This window comes from Mus caroli, chromosome 7 (assembly GCF_900094665.2).
Source record: "Mus caroli chromosome 7, CAROLI_EIJ_v1.1, whole genome shotgun sequence".
Classification (NCBI taxonomy): Eukaryota; Metazoa; Chordata; class Mammalia; order Rodentia; family Muridae; genus Mus; species Mus caroli.
This window is the reverse complement of record NC_034576.1, coordinates 85,107,230-85,118,407: the sequence shown is the minus strand read 5'-3', so window position 1 is coordinate 85,118,407 and position 11,178 is coordinate 85,107,230. Positions and strand designations below refer to the sequence as shown.

The window sequence follows — 11,178 nt, the reverse complement described above, 5'->3', positions numbered from 1 at the left end:
AGGAAGGAAGGAAGGAAGGAAGGAAGGAAGGAAGGAAGGAAAGAAAGAAAGAAAGAAAGAAAGAAAGAAAGAAAGGAAGAAAAGGAGAGAAAGAAAGAGAGAGAGAGAGAAAGAAAGAGATATGATAGATAGATAGATAGATAGATAGATAGATAGATAGATAGATGATAGAGTCTGCATGTATGTTCCAGTGTGTGTGCGTGTATGTGTGTTTCACAGGACCAGAAGTCATCTTGACTAAAACAGACCTCAGTATAGTACACCATCATAGTTGAGAGCTAAGACATAGAGGCAGCATATGAAAAGTCCTAATTCTGGGCAGAAAATTGCATGTCCTTTAGGCAGAAGAATAGCTTTGGAGTCACCAATTTCTGAAGAAAGAACCAGTATGGTATGTGTTAGAAGTGACTTTAGGTAATGATGACTGGGGTAAGAACTCTGAAATGCCTGTGCCATCCACACTTTTGACTCCAGGGTCAGCAACTCTGGGCCTAGCTTTCTACACATTGCAGGAGCCATTGGGAACAATTAGGATGGGCACTTACCCAGCAAGCGGAGGCCAGAGGTTGCCACTGCTTTCCCAAGAGCATTGGTGGCTGTGCAAAGGTAGGTTCCTTCATTTTCGAGGGAAGCACTCTGCAACAACAGGGATCCATTGAAAAGCAAGGAAACATTGTCACTCAGAGATCCTCCTCTCTTCAACCAAGTTACATTAGGCTGAGGGACACCTTTGGAACAAAAACAAAGATGACAAAGGCAATTCCTTTAAGAACAGGGCCACAGAACTATGAGACAAATACCATTTAGTGTTTGGAGCACATGTCAGGAAGTGAGCACATCATAGCTAATAGGAAATGGCTGGTTCTGTTTTTATGGCATGTGTATGAGGAATTGTGGCACAGCAAAGGCTTTGGTCCATGGGGCACCACATCTGTTCATGTATTACATTAGGGGATAGGAGCCAGTAGGATTACTTTAGTCTGGGAATAGAGGCGACTTCGAAGTTGGGCAAATCAATGAGAAAATGGTTAAAAAGGAGTTGATGAAGCTAAGAATTCCTACCAGTTGTAGTTCCAAGAAGACTTAGGAAAACATTATACATATATACATACACATATGCATATATGTGCATATGTGTATGTGAGTGTGTGTTCATTCTTTTATATTTTCCTTGGAGAAATAGATTTTTTTCATTAATGAGCTTTATTAAAAAGTGTAATTTTAGAGAACAAGAGGAACTGCTAAGTTTGAGCCTGGGTCAGTGCGGCAGAGGATTTAGGGAATATCACAGGAGCCTGGATACAGAGGAGGATGCAAGAGCTGAAAAATTTTCTTCATCTACATCTTGATGAGTCTTAGCATTCTGTTTAGTGATTCAACCTCAGAACAATTTCACTTGATACTTAAGAGTGAAGGGTGCCTCAGGTAGTACCTGGGAATGAACTACTAGCTGGTTAGAGGGGTAGCCTCTCCTCCTAAAGTGCTCAGGGATGGAGAGCATGCAATGACTCTCTGAAAAAAAGTCATTTCATTACTATTACCATGACATGTGCAGAGTACCTTGCAGCAGGCAGAAGGCACAGCCCACGAGCCTAGTGACATTTTCAAATTCTTATAGGCACTCTTCCTTCCTAGAAGGTGGTCATTGCATGCTCCATCTTATAGCTAAGGACTCTGCTAAGCCTTGGAATTCAGGATTAGCTGTTCTGTCCACTATACAAATATTGCCATTCAAGTCTCTTAGGGCTTCCACAGATATCCATAGACAAGTGCTTACCACACACATGCACACACATATACACAGCAGCACATGTTCAGGGTGTTAAAGGAACTTGTTTTAACTTTTAAATAGTGCTAAGGAAGAAAAAAAACAAGCCACTCCATGTCCTTGCCACAGAGAGCTGTTCTCCCTAACTGACATCAGGGCCCCATGGCCAGGGACAACATCTGAAGAAAGAACCAGAGAGGTCAAGCTGGAATGTCTACATGGGGCTTTCATCTCTAAGTTTTATTCTCTCTGATGTGGGAAGGTCCTCTGCAGGCTACTGAAAGAGAAACCTGGTCACCAACTCAGCCACAAGCTCTTTGACCTACAGTTTGTCCTGCTGACAAGATGTGCTGGGGTAATGGTGGCACAGAACTTGTGGAAATGGCCAAGCAACTCTTAGTTTAACTTGAGATCCACACCATGAGAGGTAGCCCATCCCCTATACTACTGGAACACCCAGGATAGTCCAGAGAACCAAACACAACTGGCCAAACCAAACCAAACCAAACAAAAAACACAAGGAAGTGATTTCTAATGATATTCTGTTATACTCATAGATTGGTGCCTTGTTCTGTTGTCCTCTGAGAGGCATTGGTGCCTTGTTCAGTTGTCACCACACATTAGGCGGAGAGAAAGTCTATGTTGGAGTTCTCCATGAGGTCTCTCCCCTCAGAGATAGGGGAATCCAACGGACGAGGTGGTGGAAAGATTGCAGGGACAAGAGGGCATGCAGGACACCGGTAGAACATAACCCACCAAATGAACTGAGCAGGACATGCATGGGCTCACAGACTGGAGTGGCGAGCACAGGGTCTGCAAGGGTCTGCAAGGGTCTGCAAGGGTCTGCAAGGGTCTGCAAGGGTCTGCAAGGGTCTGCAAGGGTCTGCAAGGGTCTGCAAGNAGGGTCTGCAAGGGTCTGCAAGGGTCTGCAAGGGTCTGCAAGGGTCTGCAAGGGTCTGCAAGGGTCTGCAAGGGTCTGCAAGGGTCTGCAAGCGTCTGCAAGGGTCTGCACTGGGTTTCCTGCATGGATGTTATGGCTGTTCGCTTAATGTTTCTGTGGGATTCCTAACAGTGTGAGCGGCTGTGTCTGTGTCTTTTTGCCAGCATCTGAGACTCTTTCCCTCCTGTTGAGTTGCCTTGTCTATCTTCAAAGTGAGGGCTGTCATCTCATCTGACTGTATCGTGATTTGTCATGTTTGGTGTTGTCTCTTGGAGGCCTGCTCTTTTCTGAAGGGAAATTGAGGGAGAGTGCATCTGGGGGGAGGTGTGTGAGGGAGTGGGGGTTGGAAAGAGTAGAGGGAGGGGAAACTATGGTCAGGATGTATTATGTGAGTGAAGAATATTTTTTTAAAGAGCTGCTCCTTGGGTGGGGAGGAGGGTGCTGCTCTCATTCAGTTGATGGCTTTGTTAACTTTGGACACCACACTGGATTCCACAGCCTTAAGTGTGAGTGGAATATGAAATAAAAGCAAGAATGTTATCATTTTTAGATGTAATGGTCGAGGGCTCTGAAACCCAAGACTGAGTCTGAGTTGGTTGCTCTCAGGAATTTTATCTCTAATCCTGTGGCTTTGAATGATCTAAATGTGACTGGGGAAATTTAAAACTGTTACCTCAATATTCTCAATCTCTGACTGCACAATCAAATAAATGTTATGTAAGTTCTGGTGTGAAGGGGTCTTACAGATATGACTAAGTTTACAAGTTAGAGGACTTGAAAATGAGATGCTTATATCTGGATGGGCCAATTCAATCCTATGAGCCCTGAACATCAGAAAAGTAGAACAGGAGTGGTATGTGATGTAAAACATGGTAGCATAGGGCAGATGAGACTGAAGAAGCATTCAGGGAGCTCAAACATGTATGTGGGACATGGTCCTCCACTGATGATTTTGAAATGAAGGGATCCAAGAGCCAAGGAATGCAGGTGGCTGGTCTCTAAGATCTGGGAGTTACTTCCAGCCGACAGTAATAAGCAAGCGAGCCCTTGAGTCTGGCAATGAGTAGGAGCTAATTTCTGCCAAAAAGGAGGGAGTCTCCAGAAAGTAATTAGCCCTCAACAACACCTTCATCTGACCTTTTCCCTTCTAGGTAGTGCAGTCAGTTCAGCCACACTCCACTGACTGATCTACAGAACTGCACAATAATAAATTAGTGCTATCCTCGGCTCACTAGTTTATAGAAATCTGTTACAGTAGCAATTCAAAATGAATACATCAATAAATGTTACATTGTGTTGTGTTGGGGAAAGTAGGCTTATCCTAAACAGCCAGAGGGTGCTCATGACATGTGCATATATTTTTTTAGCTTTTCCTATACATATAGATGTAGAATAGTCTAACTTTCCTAGGGTCATAGCTATTAAATACAGAAAGTGAGATTCAGAGCCACATAATTAGATTCAGAGCATCTCTTAACTAGGTAGCTCTCCTGCTTTGCTTTGCTGTTCTTTTCTTTTCTCTTTTCTTTTCTTTTCTTTTCTTTTCTTTTCTTTTCTTTTCTTTTCTCTTCTCTTCTCTTCTCTTCTCTTCTCTTCTCTTTTCTTTCTTTCTTTCTTTCTTTCTTTCTTTCTTTCTTTCTTTCTTTCTTTTTTTTGAGACAGGGTTTCTCTGTATAGCCATAGCTGTCCTGGAACTCACTTTGTAGACCAGGCTGGCCTTGAACTCAGAAATCTGCCTACCTCTGCCTCCCAAGTGCTGGAATTAAAGGTGTGTGCCACCACCTCCCTGCCTTCTCCTGCATTTCTTAATAAATTCTCTCCTAAGCAGCTTAGAGTCGCTGGAGAGTTTGGTTGTGATAGCAAATAAGACCATATGTACAAATAGGTACACACACACACACTATATATATATATATATATATATATATATATATATATATATATATATTTCTTGATTGCTCTCACCTGAAGGAAGTTATGAAGCTTATTTATCTTGTTTGCATCATCCTGCTAGATGACTTAATTGTGGTAGGTTTTCAGATTTATTTTTAAAAGCAACAGTGTGGGTCTAGAGACATAGCTCAGTGGGTAAAAGCCTTTGCTGCTTTTCCAGAGAACCTGAGTTCAATTCCCAGCACTCATGTCTAGCAGCTCACAACTGCCCATAACTCTAGATTTATGAGTCTGCTGCCCTCTTCTGGCCTCTGAGGACCTCTGTACATATGTACACATATACAGCTATGCACAGACACATACACATAAATGAAAATAAGTCTTTAAAAAGAAATGGGGACTAGGAAGAATACATCTTATTTCTTTAAGGCAAACAAATAATTTGAAAGGGTTCTAATTTTATATCACCCAATATTTACATTTCAGATCTAATTTCCTTGTCAGTGTTTATTGAGTAATGCTGAGTAAAATAATTTCAGTAGCAGGCATTGTCAAGTAAATATCTGTATCTCCCCCAGCCTCATACCCTTAAACCTAACACATAATTCCTAATGAGTATGATAGATTACAAATCCTTGAGTAGTTAAGAACCTTTTCCAAGGAATACATATTAACAGCACTCTTCCCAGCACTGGATTGAAATGAACTTGGGATGCTGAAGACTGACGTTCAAGAAAGTAAGCCAGGATTCCTTCCAAACAGTTCTTTTTCCTTCAGCAATCTGATGTGGTTCCAGCCAACAGCCTCTGAATTAGCACAAAGTCCCTGGAAAAAACCAGCCAGATTCACTCACCTCAGGTGTCCGACCCACAGGAAGCTTGTTAAAGCAAAGGAACAAGTGAGAAGTCAGAGAAGTTCTTAGGGACCCAATATTAATAGCTCTGGCTCTCTAAGGAGGACAAAGCCTTTCCCTTCAGAGTGCCTAGGAAGGCCTGAGCACCGTCTTTATAAGGAAGAGAAATATACCAGAGAGAGAATTTCAAATCGTTACTGCAATCCAAATGATTAGAGCAGAGGAGAGCCAGGAACAGAGATAGCCAGGGGGTGAGACATTCTGCCTCATCTGCAGATCTTCAACTTCCATTTTCAAGCTGTTGGTGCTGACAACTACCTTGGTAGTGGAAAGCAGCCCCCGTGTCCTGCTCTGCCTGTGATTGGTGGGAGCAGAAGAGTCTGGACAGTTTAATTCAGTAGCCAAAACCAAAGAGGCCCAGTCCAGTCAGAAAGTGGATCTCAAAGGTTCTGCAATGTCCAAACTCTGGAACTGCATAGCTCAGAGACAAACACCCTTGGGCTGAAGCCTCTGTAGGCTAAGCACAGGATGCTGCGTGATGCTGAGTCTGCAGTCAGTAGAAGTCTACAGCTGCTAGGAACACTGCACAGCGATGCTCTATGCAGCAAGGCTTTAGATGTGCAAAGACAAAAGCCCAATTGCTAAGAAGACAATGCAGGGACTTAGCACCTAAACACATCATGATATTTGCTGATGTTTTCAAAGGACTGGAGAAACCAGAGGAAGCAGGCAGGATTCCTCACACTACCACACTTTGCAGGCTTTCCAAACTACAGATGTCTACTCTGTGTAGATAGCTCTGACATGTCAGAACTGACTTAAACTTACTTGTCTAACCTCCAAGACAGGCGTTTCCACAAGACTCCCAGCTCTGAAATATTTGGCAGTCTGTTTCCACAACTCTGAAATCGCTTTTGGAAGGTGAATGTTGTGGGAAAAGTTCAGCCCTTTAGAGGCTGTGAAACATGTACTGCTCAGAATCTGCACCTCATGGGTATCTTTAAAGTAGTCCGTGTTTAAAAAACAAATTTCCTCCATCCTTGAAAGGCCATGAGCTACTCCACACTATAAAATCCTTGGCTTATGCAGACCGTCCTACAATGCCAGCCCTTTACGTAAACACATAGCATCGCTGAGCGTTTCTGCTGTCTGTTGTTTCTTCCAGTGATTTCACAATATTCTGTGAGTCTTTCTACCCCCTCCTCTGGAACAAATGAAGACCTAAGCTAATATTGTCTGCCCTAGGGACTCATGAAGAAATGACACTGTCAATATATAAGGTAAGAGATTTACGGAATACAGCGTAGCCAACAACCAAGGGAGCTGTCACCAGCGAACGCAATGATAAACAAGAACACACAGCATTGGCATCTGAGACAAGACATTAAAGTGACTACAAAGAGGAAGTTTTCAATTGCAGGACCAATCGGCAGCAGAAGTTTGAGGAATATCCTTTAGAGCTAATTGCGTGCTTGTTTGTCCTTTCAGGAAATGAAAGGCCTGGTTATCATGGAGATAACACTCAGAACTGGTTATCAGTCTGAGATAACACTCAGAACTCCAAATACAAAGCTCTGGCTCTCACCATTTGTGGAACTCTCTTGAACATCTATTGATGAGCATTCCTTTTCTAGAAATGATGCCAACAGACTGGTGAGGCTTTGGAAATCATTTGGGCCATAGCATCCATCTCCCAACTCTGTAAGTAAAAGTCTACCCAAAGTTTTCTAAAAGCTTTCTTGTGTCATGGAGGAATATGCCACCAAGTTCTCTGCATGGAATGGTCAACCCTGACATCTCGGGACACTCAGCTTCTGCTTCAAGGACTGGTCAGTTCTTCCCAACTGCCAGCATCGCTGGCATAGTCTATGAGCTGCTAGATACTATTCTCCAGGGTCTCATCTACAGGCTACAATGTGTTCATGGCAACTCTTCCATGTATTGTCTCAAGGTTAGATCCCTCCAGTAGTTCTTTGAAGAATTACATGCAAAGTCCAGGGCTTGTGCCAACAAGACTCAATGAAGTGAGCTCTTGCTGAGCACCCTGTAGCGCGCACACATGACATTGAACATGTGCTACTGCACACACTGCATAGTCCACTGACTCTGAGTGTCAAGCATGGGGAGAAGAATCCTACACAGAAAACAGTGAGTATTCGAAGGCTCAGCCACATGAAAAGCATTTTGGTAATTTATTCACCTAACACTGGCCTGTAGGTAGACAAACTATTATCCAGTTTTTAGAAGCTGCCTTAAAAAAGAATATTTATCCAGAGGATATATGTTATGATCTACAGGGGGATTCTGGTCAATATCCCAAAACAAAACAAAACAAAACACCAAAACCACAAACAACAAAAAATCAGTGGGAGGAAGATTTTTGAGTGGAAGTGTCATTTTAAACAAACTTTACCTGCATCTATACTTTTAGATATTTTGAGGATTTTAAATGGCTTTCTAAATTGATAACTAAAATACAATAACAGTATATATTTCAAATTTATAAGTGATGAAAAAGCAATTATCCTTAATTTATCTTGAACCAATGTGTCCTGTTCATAAAATAGGAATAGTCCTCAAATTTTGTTTTTAAAGATTTATTTATTTATTTATTTATTTATTTATTATATAAGTACACTGTAGCTGTCTTCTGACACCACAGAAGAGGGTGTCAGATCTCATTACAGATGGTTGTGAGCCACCATGTGGTTGCTGGGATTTGAACTTAGGGCCTTCAGAAGAGCAGTCAGTGCTCTTAACCATTGAGCCATCTCTCCAGCCCCCAAATTTTGTTTTTAAATCTTCTGAAAATCACATATAAAAATGTGGAGGTAAATTTATTTTGGTAAAGATGGTTTTCCCCCCTTCCCTTTCCTTCCTTTCCTTTCTCCCCTGCCCCCAACTCTTTCTTTGATCAGAGTGATCTGTAACTTAGAGACATCTCAGAATCATCATGTATAATATAATCCAGTAGGCAATGGGAACAATGGGAGTCAATGGGGTGATGAGACCATCTTAGGAATTTATCCATATAATCCTGCATCACCACAAATATTTTCTCAAGGTCCTTTTCTGAAAGAGGCATTATTCAACCCAGAAAAGAAAGCTAATAATTTGGCAAGCTAACAACAAAATTCCTCAGCATATGCCAAAATATTTTAACCTTGGCAGAAAAGACTGAAATGAAGAAATACCTTTATATTTTATAATATGAATCTTCTGAACTGACTATGATCCCATCCATGAAGGGCCCACCCTATCCTCACTCACCACCCGGGACACCAAGCATGGAAATTCAGTCCTAATGAGGCCCACATTTCCTACCAATTTCTTGCACACACTGGATGGATGGTTAACTAGTACATATGTAACCTCTATGTACTGTTTCTCTACCCTTTTTAAAAAATAGGTAGCAAAGGTAATAACAGAAGTATAGGGCTTAACCCCACACCACCGATAAGCTTATACTTTCCAGACGTGCATTTTAGAAGTGATGTGTTAAACATTGTACACATTCTAACACCCAAAAAGCTACAAAACCATTGACTTTCTCATGACCTATTAGGCTGAGTTTTGTTGTGGTTTGCTTGTGTTTTATAAGAAAATACCATCAAAATGTAGAAAGTTCTGTGCAAAAAGATGTTTCTTTTATTGTTATATATAATGTTAAACAAGCAAAAATTTTTTCCAAAATTAAGAGATTGTTTTACTTAATCTATACTCACTGTGATGGTTTGTATATGCTTGGTCCAGGGAGTGGCACTATTAGGAGGTGTGGACTTCTAGTAGGAAGAAGTCTATACACTGTGGGTATGGACTTTAAGACCCTCATCCTAGCTTCCTGAAAGCCAGTCTTCTAGTAGCCTTCAGATGAAGATGTAGAACTCTCAGCTCCTCCTGCATCATATCTTCCTGGATGCTTCCATGCTCCCACCTTGATGATAAGGGACTGAACTTCTAAACTTGTAAGCCAGCCCCAATTAAATGTTGTCCTTATAAGAGTTGCCTTGGTCATGGTGTCTGTTCACAGCAATAAAACCCTAACTAAGGCACTCATACAGCAACTACCCATATAGACATTAATGGAGCAATGGTACTGAAGACTGAGCCCATAAGGGGAGGCTGGTCAGTAAGATTTCCAACTAAATCCAGAAGAGACAGTCAGATCAATAGATATGCAAATAATGAGACAAAGCACAAAAATAATGAAAAAACTAAAGCCGCATGCCTTTAAAATAATCAAACTACTCAATGAATGCATTCTAAATTACTGAAATGGGCAAAGTGCTGGAAGAAGATTTCAGAAGTTTACTAATGAAAATGGTCAGTAATAATAGAGGATATCTGAAGAAGCAAATGAAATCAGTCTAGAGTCTGCAGAAAAAACAACAGAAAGGACGATGTCAGAAAAATGGACAGGCAAATCCACAAGATGGAAGGAAAACTCAGACTGGAAATTAATATTTTTAAAAAGTCATATAAGAACTGGAAATGAAAAGCTCATCAAAAAAGTAAACAAAACAAAGTACCAGGGAACAAGAACAAGATCAAGGTTCAAATATCAATTTTCAAAAATGAGCAGCACGGACCACTGTGCCTGAGCTCTGCAATGAGATCAAGAGACTGTCCTGGCTGGTTTTACATCAACCTGACACAAGCTAATGCCATCAGAAAAGAAAGAAGCTTAATTAAGAGTTTGCCTCTTTAAGACAGGCTGGAGGTGATTCTCTAAGACATTTTCATAATTAGTGATTGTTCAAAAGAGCCCAGTCCGTTGTGGGCAGTGGCATCCCTGGACTGGTGGCACTGGGTACTATAAAGAAAGCAGGCTAAGCAAACCGTGGAGAGCAAGCCCATAAACAGCTTCTCCACAGTCTCTCTATCAATTTGTACATTCAGGTTCCTGCCATGTTCGAGTTCCTGCCCTGATTTCCTTTGATGGTGAACAGTGATGTGAAGTAGAAGAACAAAGTCTTTCTTTTCCAAGTTGCTTTTGGTTATGGTGTTTAATCTCAGCAATAGAATCTCTAACTAAGGCAAAGACCAAATTAGTATAGAAGCACAAGTTGGGGCAATGACAATGACTGAAGGCATAGAAATTCTGCTCAGTGAAATCATAGCAAAAATTCCTAGAGAAAGAAATAGACATTTTAACAGATGCAGAAAAGCATTTCTCAAGAATACATCATAAGATATCAAAACCACAAAGCTCTTTATCCCCCCTCCCGTGTGTGTATGTGTGTATTTGCATGCTCATGCATGCATGCAAGCTTGTGTTGTATGCATATCTGTGTCTGTGTCCCTGTAGATATTAGGGTGGGTGGGGGATACCAACTTATATACAAAGAGAACACATCGGAATAGCATTAGACCTCTTAATAAAAGCCAGGACAGCATGGAACTGTATGGTTCAAGTCCTAAAAGCAAACAACTGTCAACAAAGATTGTTGCTTTATCCAGCAAAGATACATTGAAAACTGGTGGAGAAAGAAAAGCACTTCAAGGCAAGTGGCTCATGACTTCCAAGCCAGTCCTGAAGTAGACAGTTAAAGGGTTAGTACACAGAATGGGATTAAAAAACGATCATCTCAGTGAAACTTATAGAGGAGAAAGTGGGGAAAAGCCTCGAAGATATGGGCACAGGGGAAAAATTCCTGAATAGAACAGCAATGGCTTGTGCTGTAAGATCGAGAATCGACAAATGGGACCTCATAAAATTGCAAA

The 11,178-nt window shown here is 41.4% G+C and overlaps 1 protein-coding gene across 2 annotated transcripts in view; it reads right to left on the bottom strand.

The window, feature by feature from the left end:
* Positions 1 to 11,178, bottom strand: part of Adamtsl3 (ADAMTS like 3) — a 270,398-nt gene that overhangs the window by 18,816 nt on the left and 240,404 nt on the right. For both annotated transcript variants that reach the window (XM_029480045.1, XM_021167800.2), the window contains exon 24: positions 546 to 728. In XM_029480045.1, the coding sequence (XP_029335905.1) occupies positions 546 to 728 (183 nt within the window). The remainder of the gene's footprint in view (positions 1 to 545; positions 729 to 11,178) is intronic.